At 40.2% G+C, this 13,164-nt stretch overlaps 1 protein-coding gene across 1 annotated transcript in view; it reads right to left on the bottom strand.

Annotated features, from left to right (window-relative positions):
* MRPS9 (mitochondrial ribosomal protein S9) overlaps positions 1-12,322 on the bottom strand; it is a 30,408-nt gene extending 18,086 nt beyond the window's left edge. Inside the window, exons 1-4 of the mRNA XM_068679833.1 lie at positions 12,119-12,322; positions 8,044-8,223; positions 424-486; positions 299-329 (exon numbers count right to left, since the gene is read on the bottom strand). Of these exons, the coding sequence (XP_068535934.1) occupies positions 299-329; positions 424-486; positions 8,044-8,223; positions 12,119-12,307 (463 nt within the window). The 5' untranslated portion in view covers positions 12,308-12,322. The remainder of the gene's footprint in view (positions 1-298; positions 330-423; positions 487-8,043; positions 8,224-12,118) is intronic.
* Positions 12,323-13,164: the final 842 nt, after the last annotated feature.

Below are 13,164 nucleotides of genomic sequence, written 5' to 3' on the forward strand. Positions count from 1 at the left end.
GATTTGGCACGTCATTCTACCTGCTGTTTATTTTTAAAAAATGAAAAACATTTATCTATAGTCAGTTCACAATATGCCTCAAAGGGCTACTGGTGTTCCAGAATCCAGCAGTATTTTTTTTTATTTATTTATTTTTTTACCCTAAAAGCTAGATCAGGCTTTGTACTGCTCATGTCTTATCAGTTCCCTCCCCCACATTGTTCCTAATAAAAATAAATCTGTGAAAATAAGGCATTCTACATATACAAATTTTCTTAATACTTCAAAAAAGATTATGAAAAAAATTATGAGCACTTACTCCTCTGTTCTGGAAAAATTTCTGTGGGATGCTGCAAATAAATAAACAAATAAATATCATCAAAAGGAAAAAGTTACTTGAAATTTCATGCTATGGTTATTCAAAAATGCAACAAGAATTCCTACCTTCATCATGGGCCTGGCTCGTTTGTCGAATAAGCCCGAAGGAAAGAGATAGGCAATAGCTCTCTGAAAGCAGAGATCACATATGTAATTTTTCCATAAAAGAAGCATCACAACATTGCTTAGGTACTTTCTCATAGAGAAAACTGAACAATTTTTGCACGTACATAAGCAAAACAGTTAACAACAACTGCCACATATCTGCTGTGTGGAAAAGAAAAGCAGTTTCCTCAGGAATCCTCAGGTGGAGTAAAATCTCATTATGAAGGTTGTGATCTAATACATCAGAATGAGTGAACATTCCCTTGCAAAGTTTATTTTTTTTTAATAACAGTACACATTTACAATGACTCACCAGAACTACTCGAGTGCAAAGACCACCTTTTTAATAAGTAAATGCAACACTCATTTTATCTTAAAACTTCAAATGCTACAGCTTCTATTACAATTACATTTTACTCATCTTTCTGAAAATATCAGAGATTGTTAATAGTGCCTCCTGACAAACTGAGCATGAGAGTTTTATTTATTCAAACACAAAACAACTGGACACAAAATTTTGCAAATTTGGAAGCCCAGTTTCTATAGACTGAGGTTCCCAAAGTCTACTGCCACAACAAACATTTCTTTTAGAAGATACTTTACATAGACTAAATAAGCATTTCATTAAACACTGCATTTGGAAACAACTGTGAATCACTGCAATCTTTGCTGAAGTTGAACTAATAGCGCAGCAAAGCAAGACTCCTAAATGCCATTTTTCTTTTTTAAAACATTAATTCTCTCACTTTCTCGATACCTAAGGGTTTGGTAAAACAATTTAGAAACAAGTATGACATTACACACCCATGATTTACCACTGTTTGTACGGAGTACAGTGTGCCAGATGCATCGCTTTCTTTTACTTAACCAATATTCTGCTTTTCCTGTGATATATAAACTTCGTATTATTTGTCTCCAACAAATAAAGTAGGAATGACAAAATTCAAAGTCATTCTGGCAAAATGCAAAGCAAAGCAGCTTACAAGGTTAAATCCAGTAGCATGTGTTTCCATTCAACAACATTTTACTGTCCCTTTTCATTGCAACTGAAACATAAATGTTTATATTTTTATTTACAGAATGGTTGGGGGTTGAGATTTCTGGAGGCAACCTACTCCAACCCCTGCTCAAGCAGGGCAGCCCAGAGCAGGCTGCCCAGGAGCATCTCCAGGCGGCTTTTGAACATCTCTGAACATTTCTGAACAGGGAAAACTTATTATAAAACATTACTAACATATGAGAGCTGTTCATTTCCATTTGTTTTCAAAAATGGAAGAGACAAAGACAGCCACCAAAACCCCCCAGATGCATGGCTCTGGCGAGTGTGGTCAACTTCAGACAGCAGGCAGTAGAACTTGAGATAGAAATCATTTGCTTGTACAATAACATGGAATAACTGAATAAAACCCTCTGGCTGTCGTCTCACTTATATTTCCACTAGACAGTAAGGAAAAGTAGAATTACAATAAAATCACAATTAAAAATCTGCTCTTAAGAAGAATGCCTCTTTGTTAGTCAGGCAACCTTAGGGCTATTATTTGCTGATCGTTTTTTCCATGGACATGGAGTAGTTTGTCAGTGCTTCAACAGATTTAATATGCATGGAGTGTATAAGGACCTAACCTATTACTTTCATTAATCCCCTACTGGTATTCTGAACAGAAATTTTGAGAATTCTGAAGCAAACAAAAGGCTTAACTTGATTTTATGAAATGGTAATTTTGTTTCTCTTAGTGACTACTGTATTCCCATTTGTTAGTCAATGGGCATTTTATGCATACACACAGTAGGTGAACACCTATTTATGAACAAATGGGGATTAATTATGATGACAATAGAGAAATCCGCTGTGAGCCAAATGATGTTAAACAAACACATTATATAATATATTAAAAGAATTTATTACAGGATATTGAGACTGACTGTGCGTGTACTTAAGAGGTAGACGTTATACAAGCATCTCTGGAATCTCAATCAAAACAGCTCCTGACACCTTAATAAATGCCAAATTTACAGCTTACCATTTATAATGGAGAGTGTCTGTCATCCAAGATGTGCTACATCTTGGAAGTTTATTTTATATTGCTTGAGTGTATGCTCATGTCTTTCATGCTAAATCATAAACAAACCCTGCATTAAGGAATCTTAACACCTACTTTTAGCTCTCTACACATCAACTAGCCAAAGAATAATACTTCTATTTTATAAGTTTCTTTTTTATGCTGTTGGGGTATTTGTTTTTCCCAAAATGAAAAGAAGTAGTCTTCCTGCCCTTTCCTTTCTTATGGAAAGTATTTGGAGTATTTCAATCAGGGAGCATTTGTCTTTACAACCTGTTCAGAACTATCCTGGGATGCAGCAGACTACAAGTGAAGTCTTGCTCTCCTTTATTCAGAAGACTTTCTTCATGTTAAATAGCTGTGCCCTCAGTTTTTACTGAATTTGACCAAGAGCTGCTTTCCTTAGGCTATCATTTCAGGTAGGCAAGATCCTGCTCTAACCTCCACAGATTCTGGGCTACTTCTTCACAGTTCAGTTAAACCCCACTATTCCCATTGTTTTCTGAAATAAAACACAGCTTTCTAGAAAAGGCACAGCCATAATTATTTTCAACAGAAATGCTTAAAAATCCTTGTACATAGTAACAGCATGGTGTTTCCAAAAATGACTATGTAAACTGCTGGACAAAAAGGTGGAATGGGTACAGTCTGCATTTGCTATGAGTTGCTGCGAAAAAAAAAAAAAAAAAAAAAAAAAAAAAAGAAGTACCTGTTTCCTCTAAGGATTTGAAGGTGCTTGTTTTTAAACTCTGTTGAGCCATTCAGAAAAAAAAAAAAAAAAGAGGAAAAAACCCTTTGTAATCACACCTGCTAAAATGCTAAATCACAACGAATACACATTAGTATCAAGATGGTTTATCTCAGACATTGCTACACTGCTGAAGGACCACATACTATTTCACTTCCAGTTAGAAAGTCTGAATTCAAGCCAGTAGGCATAATGAGAACAAGCTTCCATCCCTATCAAAAATCGGATCTGGCAGTCCTTCAACCAAATTACATGCAAAACAATTCATTAAATAAGCTGCCCGGCGCTGCATGGGGCATGTTGTGCAAATCCAACATACCTGCCACACCCTCAGCATGTGCAGCATCCACGATGAGGAGGGAAGCTGACTCCTCATCCTCGCTCCCCTTCCTACCTACAAGCAAGGAAGCTTTTCTCAAAGCTCAACAGACTTTAGTTCTGAGTGAGAGAGGTTCAGCTGGGTAAGGAAGGGTTGCTTTTTTTTTTTTTTTTTTTTTTTTTGTTTGTTTTTAGAAATACCTTGAGGAATTTGATACCTTAATTCCAATGGAGCTGACCGAGTCATACTGGGGTAGGGGAGGGACACTGAGGCACTTCAATCCTTAAATTATCCTCGATGAACTGGGGAGATTTGACAGGGCAAATTCATCTTGCCCAAGTGCCTTCCTGAGCTCTTCTCAAATACAAAACATTCTACTTTTCATTGCTCAAATCATGTGTAAATAAGCTAAGGAGCATCCACTGAAAAATACGTTTTGTAGAAAATAAATATTCAAAAAAAAACTCCACCCCAGGTGGGCTGTCTTGCAGCAGCATCTTCCTTGGCATAGAAGGCTCAAGAATCCAGCTCGCTTTTTTAAATATAAATTCTGATGTGGATAGAAAAGCAGAAAGACAGCATTTTAACCCCATCACTTGAGAAAAAAATACAGCCATTAAATGCAAAAAAAAAAAAAAAAACCAAACCACTTCTTTTAACATTAAATTATATTAAACACTTTCAAAACTAAAAAGGTGATATCTTGTCCAGAGCTCAGACAGCAAAAAGCTTTTGAAAGAAACAAATATTTGTTTCTTTATTTTCACTGTAACTTTTAAAAAGACTGAACAGTATTCGAAAGAAAAAAAAATAGCAGTCATCAGTTCAAATGGACTGATGTGGAGTTTGTCTCCACTAAAATAAAGTTTTATAAAAGTATTCTAGATTCAACTATTTAAATAAACAGTGCAAACCCCAGTGTTTCTGGTAAGGACAGTGCTGGACATCATGTTCTTACAGACAAGAGAAAGTTCAGAAACGTATTTTGTTCTGAGTAACGCTCCTGACATTTCACATATGTTAATATTCACTCACTTCTAACAGGCTGGGTTGCTAAAACTGGAATGCTACTTAGAAATCAGATGCTCTGAGCCATTTTTAAAAGCAACCGAGTATCACCCATTTTTCATTAGAGAAGTCTTAATTCATTGAAAGAAACCATACCCTCTAAGGAACAAAGCTTCTCACGTTTATAACGTTTTCATGCTGAAAATGCTGCCTTACTGGTACTTTTGCAACAATATATATTAAGTGAAGATATTTATTTCTAAATGAGTATTTTAGATTTTTTTTCCCCCATCTGCTTTACAACAATCTATTAGGTCATAGAGCAGACAGCAAAAGAAAATTAACACATTTCCAGCTTTCAAGTTTTGCTAACTTATGGGGAAGAGAACGGCTTCATGATGAACTCCTCCTATCTTAGAGAGCATTTAGCAACTGCATGGAAATGAATAATAAAAATACTGGCATATAAATAGGTCACAGAGATTAAGATGCTTTTCCTATATTAATCTTACTTAGATTTCTGGTCTTTAAAGTAGAATATCACAGGACTGACAGTGGAAAATGAAGGTGGGCTGTTTACTACAACCATAAGTTAAAGTTAAATCAAAAAATAAAAGGATTACAGCCTCGACTGGGAAAAAGCACTGGGTCAGGACTGCAATCTCTATTAATTAGGTATCCCAGCTGGGCAGTGGGTATGCAGCTGTTAACTTGATCAATGACTTACCTAAATGTCATCTCTACTGATTCGCTTATAAATTACCAGCAAGTGAGACTAATGTACAGGTGCTAATTTATTTAAACTGTTCTCTGCAGTTCTACATAGCTTTATAAACTGCATCTGGCACCTAATGTTAGCTGTCAGTTGTACTTAGACATGCCTGTCCTAACGACTCTGTTCATTAGAAATGAGCACAAATTATGAAATATTGTGAAAAATGATACATCAAATGGAATGGGCAAAGCAAATCAATTAGAGAAACTTCATACCACGTATTCACACATCGGAGAATAAAACATCTCAGCTTCAGAGCAAGGTCTGTAATACCAATTAAAAAGCAATTGGTAGACTTCTGCAGAGTTATATATCAATTTGCTGGATTTTTTTTTTTCTTCTCCAGAAATACAGTTGTAATGCACAGCTTAACTTTTCATTCCCAAATAAAAGCATCGATAAGCGGCAATTCTGCTTCCACAACATCCAGGAGAAGGATTAACAAGTCAACTTATTTTCCAGTTTAGAACTTTACAAGGTTTAGCTTCTATTAAACTATACCTAAAACTCTAGTGAAGGACAGAATCCTGTGATGCTTACTTTGGAAATACACTGCACAGACTGATTAACAGTGGAAGACATGGAGCGCTCACATGCTCGATGTAAGCACTCATCAGAAAGAATTACTTCTGTTTGAAATGTAAAGCTTGATAATTCTCCTGCCAGTGCTTAAGCAGCTTTTATATTTTTATAACAGAAATTTAATTATGCATAGCAGACACTATTATAGACTGAGTATTTTCCAACACCTGATGGAATATGAAGAAATTAAACATGCACCACAGATACTTGGTATCCCTAAACAAAATACTACACTTTTAGCTCCACTTCTCCATCTTTTAAGAAACGGAGCCAGCAAAGAGGTCACACACTTGTCACCTGCACTGCATGTGTTAAAGCTAATTTTCAGAATGAATCTGCTTTTACTAATTATGGAGCTCAGTTAATGTTGTGCAAATTATAATAGGGCTGTGGATTCATAAAGAAAGAACAACTACTTGACTAAATGGTCACCTTCCACTTGCAGTCTTGCTGTCTGTAAGCCTTCCCTGTAGGCTCCATCAAGAGAAGGAATCCAGCCTGCAGGTGAATGCACTGTCCTACCTTTAACCTTTCAGGCAAGCTATCTAAACTATCAGCAGCAGCATCTGTAGTAAAATGAGAAGGGTTTTTTTGTTGACAAATCTGTGCATGCATGCCTTTTTGAGTTACTTTCTTGTAATGTGTCATTAAACGTAGGGGAAAAAAATAAAAAAAAAAAACTGAAAAACGCAAGGAAAATAAATTCTGTGGTCTGTTAAAAACTGCAGAAAAGAAAGCCAGAGTAAAGCAGGCTTTTATTGCTGACCCAGATGGCTCAATGAATACTTTCACTGTTGACTGGAAGGGTCTTCAATGCCACTTGTCTTTAGAAGAGCAAAGTGGTATTTGTGATTCTGAAAGAAAGCAGCCACAGAACCAGTGCATAGCTTTGTCCTCATGAAGTTTGATTTCCTATGGACTTCTGACTCAAAGTCAACTTTCCCTTATGGATTTTGTAATGCCTGACAAGACTCAAGTCTCATTTCAGCTTTTTTCTCTGCAGGCCATTAACTGTGTCTCTTCTCTACTCCGCCATCTATTTCCAGAGAAGTTTAAAAAATTCATTTTGAAGCCTCTCTGTCAAATGTGGTTGAAATCATCCTGCATTACCACCTACAGGTGTAGTTCTTCTTTGGCATAAGCATGCTGTCACAACCTCCTATCTGGACGCAGCTACGCTGACACAAGTTTGCCACAGAGAGGTGACAAAACCATGCTAGCAAAACAATCCCCTGGAAAAACTAAGCCACGTACACCTCTTTTGGCATATACAACATCAACCCTAGGGGACCCACTATTACACTGTGCTGCCATGGCTCGAGTAATAGTGTCACTGCTGCGCAGAAAAAGCTCCGGCTATGAGACTTCATGCAGCTTCACCTAAGACTGAATGTCACCAAATGACATTTCTCCTCACTGCTTCTCATGTGTGATAAAAGAAATGACAGAAGTGAAGCACAAGTTGGACGTTAAAAAAAGAAAAAAAATAAAGAGAAAGCACATCTATACACAAGCCTAAGTGATACGCAGAAAGAGGAGGCCACCCACCTGTCAGTTGTCAGAGGGAATGGCAATAAAATAGTATGTTTTGAGGTACTGATATGAGCTTAAATGCAGGTCTACGTTAAAACCCCTAAGCTAAGCCAGAGTGTTAGTTGTAAAACATCCTATAAAATTTAATTTGCATTACCAGCAACCACAGTATCATACAAGAAAACCCAACCTAAATACACACAGCAGGTCAAATTGTGGGTAAACGTTTCAAAGTGCTACATAAACCTTCACAGTGCCTCTTACAACCTCAGATCAAGGGGATTATCCATTAGTACTTTTAAAAAGAACCTACTGTGCTTTAGCAAGATATGGTATATAGCTCTATACTGTGATGCCTGACCTCACTTGGTAGCAGGAGTAGAATCTCTATTCACAGTCACAGTTGCAATGTTTGCAATGTATAGTAGTAGTCTTTCTTATTCTGACAGTTTGATTAAAATTCACAGAGAGCTGAGGGGCTCATGCTGAAGTAAAGTGCTTTCAATATCTGAAACTCTACAGTAAATTACTTCTCCAACAGAGCAACTGTACTTACATCAATATCCTCTTGGGTAAAAGTTTCGGGATCTTCTCCCATCATGTTGGCTAAATGTCTCTTTCCTATGTTGAACTCTTCAATCTGTTTTTTAATAAATGCCTCTGTGTACTTTTCAGGTCCTGAGGCTGCTACATTTTTCTTCCATGCTGCTGTAGTGGTATAGATTAGCCTCAACGTCTAACAAAAACAAAACAAAACAAAAATGAGAGATTTATTTTGTATTTTTGGCACAGTGAGCTCTAAATAAAATGAATAGTAAAACAAGCCACGCATACCTATAACAGGATTGAACATATTACTGTAGTAAGTTAGAAAACGCAGGTATACTCACAAAACCACTTTCTTCCAATTGTTTAATGCCCGTAAACAGATAAACACATGCTAGAAGGTGAACATTTCTGCACATTACCATTAATCTTGGCAATTGCTTCTCTTCTTATTGAACATATTTGTATTGCACCTGCCTTTTAAGTTTTTCTTTTTTTTTATTTATTTTTATTTATTTAGCAGGATTTTTCTGATTAAAAAAAAAAAAAAATGTAATATCCCATGTTAGGAACATCCAGCAAAAGCAAGACACAGAACTGATCAACAGATGCAGTCTCAAAAAAAAGAACAACAATAAAAATAAAATAATAATAATAAAGAACAGCACATAAGGAGGTTTTGCATTCACCTAAAGGCACCCTATAGTGAAGTATGAAAAGAAGGGCAGCTCTCTTGTGGCTTTTGGAAGCACGTGGGTGCCCCATGTCCCACGGCACAGTGGACAACCACTGCTGAAGGCTCTGGAAAGGCTATGAAGCCCCCCTACTTTCTCAGTGCCAGAACATTTCTTCAGCTATTTCATTGTCTCAGGTAGAGTGATTGGAAAATGAAGCAGGGTAATTCTCATCAGCATCCACTGCTGAGCAGGGTTCCAGCTCAGAAGTCATAATTCAGGGGACACTTACCTTTTGATGTTTGTGGGATGCAAATTTTTCTTTTCTTTTACCAAAGGATGACTAATTTCAATCAAGACCTCTAGCAGAGGATCAGGAACTTCAGTATCAGGCCTGCAGTGTCCCAATTTCGGCTTAGTGCCAATAGCATGCACTATTTTGCCTCTCCAACACTAGCGTTATCAAAGTCTTCTGCAGCGTAATTATTCCACAAACTGAACAGAGAGAACTGATTATCTGCATGGCCTTCTGGGGCGAGAGGGTGGTAGGTAATCACCAGAAAAAAGGATATGGGGTAGAGAAAAGCAAAGATGGAAGAATCCCTTCTGAATCAGAAAAATGCCAACTGTTGTTCACCAAAAAGCACCCTTCAACATTTACTTTGAACCTCTTCAGCATGCCACTGCTCAGATGAGCAGTTTCAGATGGCTGAGCATCTCACAGCTTGCCAGACCTTGCATTCTCTCCCCCTGCCCCGTTACCTACTACTTACTGCTCACTCTGGCACTCAGACTCTTCCTCAAGCCAGCTCAGCTGCCTGGCCTCAGCAGAACACTAATTCCTGTGTCCTCCCCAAGAGCAGGGAGCTCTCTGCTGAGCCAGCAAAAGCAATTCAGAGAAGGCTCTGAGAAGTGCCAAAGACAACGGGGAATGCAGCTGAAAGCGGGAGAAGGAAGAAGCGAAGTCCCCTCCTTATTTGTTCCAGCGAATTATTAAATTGTCTCTGCTTCTCCTGGAGTTGTAGCTTCAGTGTATCTTTGGCCAATTATTAAAATCCACACACTTAGAGTAATGAGATCCCTTATTACGAGGGACAGAATAAGCCCTAGCATTTGAAACAAATGAACACCCTGAGAGTCACAGAAATAGTCCTCTGCAGATCACAATCACTGTTTTGACTTGACTTCTCTTAGTTAAGCTAATACAAATAGCTCGAAATCCTTACAGTCCTCCTATAACTAATACAAACACAGCAGCAATCTTCAGGCCTGGATGCAACCACAAAGACATGAACACACAGATGTTCATTTGCCACAAAAGGCTTAAAAACAGCCCCAAGAAAGAACTCAGTGCTGAAGATCCTGCTGTTGCTTTGTGTGGCTTATAAGCATCACATGCAATGCTAGTCCTGGTTTGCCCCTTTTTTTTCTTTTTAATTTATGTTTTCTGTAAGTTTATATTTACACAGAGAATTAAAACAAAACAAACAAACACACACCACAATTTTAATTTTGCACCATTTCTACTGGCAATGTTCTTATTACTTCCTTAGAAAGCAGGAAGGTATCTACATATTCCCTATTCTTCTCGCAGTCGCTCCTCAGGAAAGAATTCATCTTCTGTCCTGCTTGTCTTAATAGTAACTAATTATTTGTAATTCTTGTCAATGAACACATGATTCCTTATTACTTGGCCCAAAATTGCTTTCTGGCTGCTATGCTTTAAACAGGATACTTTAGAAAGACTGCTTTCATCTTATTCCTGTCAATTTCTATTGTAATTTTCTCATTTTTGTCCTCCTTCCCTCAAGCTATTCACATTCTTCCCTGGTTTCAATTCGTCACTAATCAAAAGTCCCCGGACACACAAACTGTTCATAATTAGAAAACAGCCTCTTATGCAAATTAATATCTATTGTATTGGGTACCTCTTCGGGGATAAGAGGCCTATTTCATGGGTGGTACAGGCGAGAACTGCAAAGCAGAGCCAAACGCTTCTGGCATTTCAGTCAAACAAGAAAGCCCGCTTCTCGGCTTTCTAGGGGAAACCACAGAGGTCTGCATTTACTTTATTACACATTTCATGAAGCACTACTGCAGACAACAGCCTCACCATTCCAGAAGTAATGATGGCCATTAACAGCACCCCCGAAATAACAGGCTGTTCCACCAGGAGAGGGAGAAGGCAAAGCCTTTCTCTTACGGACCCAGCTCCTGAATGTTATTAACCCTTCCCGACCAATCCCTCCCCAAACAACCGAGCGTTAAAACAGTCTGGCAAATCCTTATTTTCCACGGAGACAGTCAGTTTATAGAAAATCAGTTTCTGTAAAAGTTGCCTCAGAAAAAAAAACAGCTGTTTTCAGGCAGCTTCAAGTTCACTGGACTACTTATTACAAGATGAGAAGGAGCAAGGACCTGTTTGCTTACTGCTGTCCCATGAGTTTTCCTTCACTAGCGTACAGGTGGAAAACCAATGCACATCACCAATAGAGGAATCAAGCTTCCTATGCTTTTGCAAGGGAAGAAAAGGGGAAGCAGAGACAAAAGAGAAAACTTTCAAGAGGAAACTGTCTATTTTACCACATGGCATAGCTACAGAAGTGAAAGGAGATACCCCATTTACATGGCATGTTTGCAGCTGCACCATTGTCAAGCTGCTTCCATGCTGTAGGCCAGCAGATTTCAACCACCTCCTTTCCCAAAGCCATGCAGCACGCAGAGGTCACTTGTTTCGGTTTTGCGTTCACTGTCAGCAGAGAAAGGTGGTATCAGCTTCCTGATATCGATACAGGTATAGTGGTTCACATGGAGCACTGGTCCCAGGCAAACACAAATAGCGTATAAGGTACCCCAGATGTTTTTGTAGAGAAGAGAGCTACACAATCACAACAGAAGCAGTAAACAATAACAAAGCTAGATCATTTTTTCTTTATAAATTGTACGAACTATCCATGCTTTGCTTATTAGAAGAACGGACTACACCAGTAAAAGGTAAGGGGAGTGGAATTACAGTGACCCTGCCACTTACACTGTCAACATGACAAGCTTAAAAAACAAAACAAAACAAAAAAATATATTATTATTATACTGTTTTATATATATATAGCAACTTCTTGCTATCACAGTTGGGGAAACAGCTTACTGTTTCGCGAGTTGCTTTTGGCGCTCCTATAACCGCTCAGCGCCCACCCCTGAGCAGACCTCACGGACGCCCAAATCCCTCCCCCCGCGCCCCTTTCCCTTTCCCTTTCCCTTCACCTCCGCCGCGACCCCCCGGCTCCCAGCCCGCCCCTGCACCCACGGCAGCCGCGTTTTTTAATCACACCGCGACCCGCTGAGCGCCGGCACCTCTCAAATCCCGCGGGCAACCCCCGTGCATCCCCGGGAAGGGCCCGGCCCGGCTCTCACCTGCGATCCCGGCCCGCCCGCCGCCGCCACCACCAGCGCGGCGCCCCGCCGGCCGCCCGCCCGCAGCAGGCGCCTGATGGCCGCCGCCATCACCGCGGCTCCCGGCTCGGCTCGGCTCGGCCGGGGAAGGCCCCGCTGCCGACGATTGGCGGGCAGGGCCGCAGCCGCGCCTGCGCGCTGCAACGCCATGAGGGCGGGCGGGGATGGCGCTGCCCTGCGCCGGGCACGGGCAGGGCAGGGAGGGCGGAGATGGAGGTGTATGAGGAGAGGTTGAGGCCCCTTGGTGTGCTCAGCCCCGAGCAGAGCAGGCTGAGGGGAGGCTTCATGGCGGCCTGCAGCTCCCTCACGAGGGGAGCGGAGGGGCAGGCGCTGAGCTCTGCTCTCTGGGGACAGCGACAGGACCCGAGGGAACGGCATGGAGCTGGGACAGGGGAGGGGCAGGCTGGGGGTTAGGGAAAGGGTCTGCACCCAGAGGTGGGTCGGGCACTGGGACAGGCTGCCCAGGGCAGTGGTCACAGCACCGAGCCTGAGGGAGTTCAAAAAGCATTTAGACAACACTCTCAGACACATGGTTTGATTTTTAGGGGTCCCACGGGGAGCTGGGAGTTGGACTTGATGGTCCTTGGGGGTCCCTTCCAACTCAAAATATTCTACGACGTGGTGATTAACAAGCTAAAGCCGATACATGGTATAATCACAACATACATCATTAAAACAGGTGGAACTGCTCTTCAAATAAAAATCAGAAAGTGTTTTTTGTTGTTCATTTGTTTGTTTTTTTCTGGTTTTATGCCTCCAGACCTGTTTCACCTGGAAGTTGCAGTCAGGTGTGACCCTGCTGCTCTTGGCAGCTGTAACAAGAAGTTTTATTTCATACTCACCTTTAGTTTTTCTCAAAGTAAAAAATGCCTTTTTTAGAGGTATCACAGCTGTCTTGCTGATTGGGGTTTTGGGATGGATGCTGTCACCTTCCAAGGTGGCATTAGTCTGGATACTGAACCTCGAGGGCTTCAGAGGGTGTTCGTTATTTCCCCAAGTTTTATGGT

This window comes from Anas acuta, chromosome 1, assembly GCF_963932015.1.
Source record: "Anas acuta chromosome 1, bAnaAcu1.1, whole genome shotgun sequence".
Taxonomy (NCBI): Eukaryota; Metazoa; Chordata; class Aves; order Anseriformes; family Anatidae; genus Anas; species Anas acuta.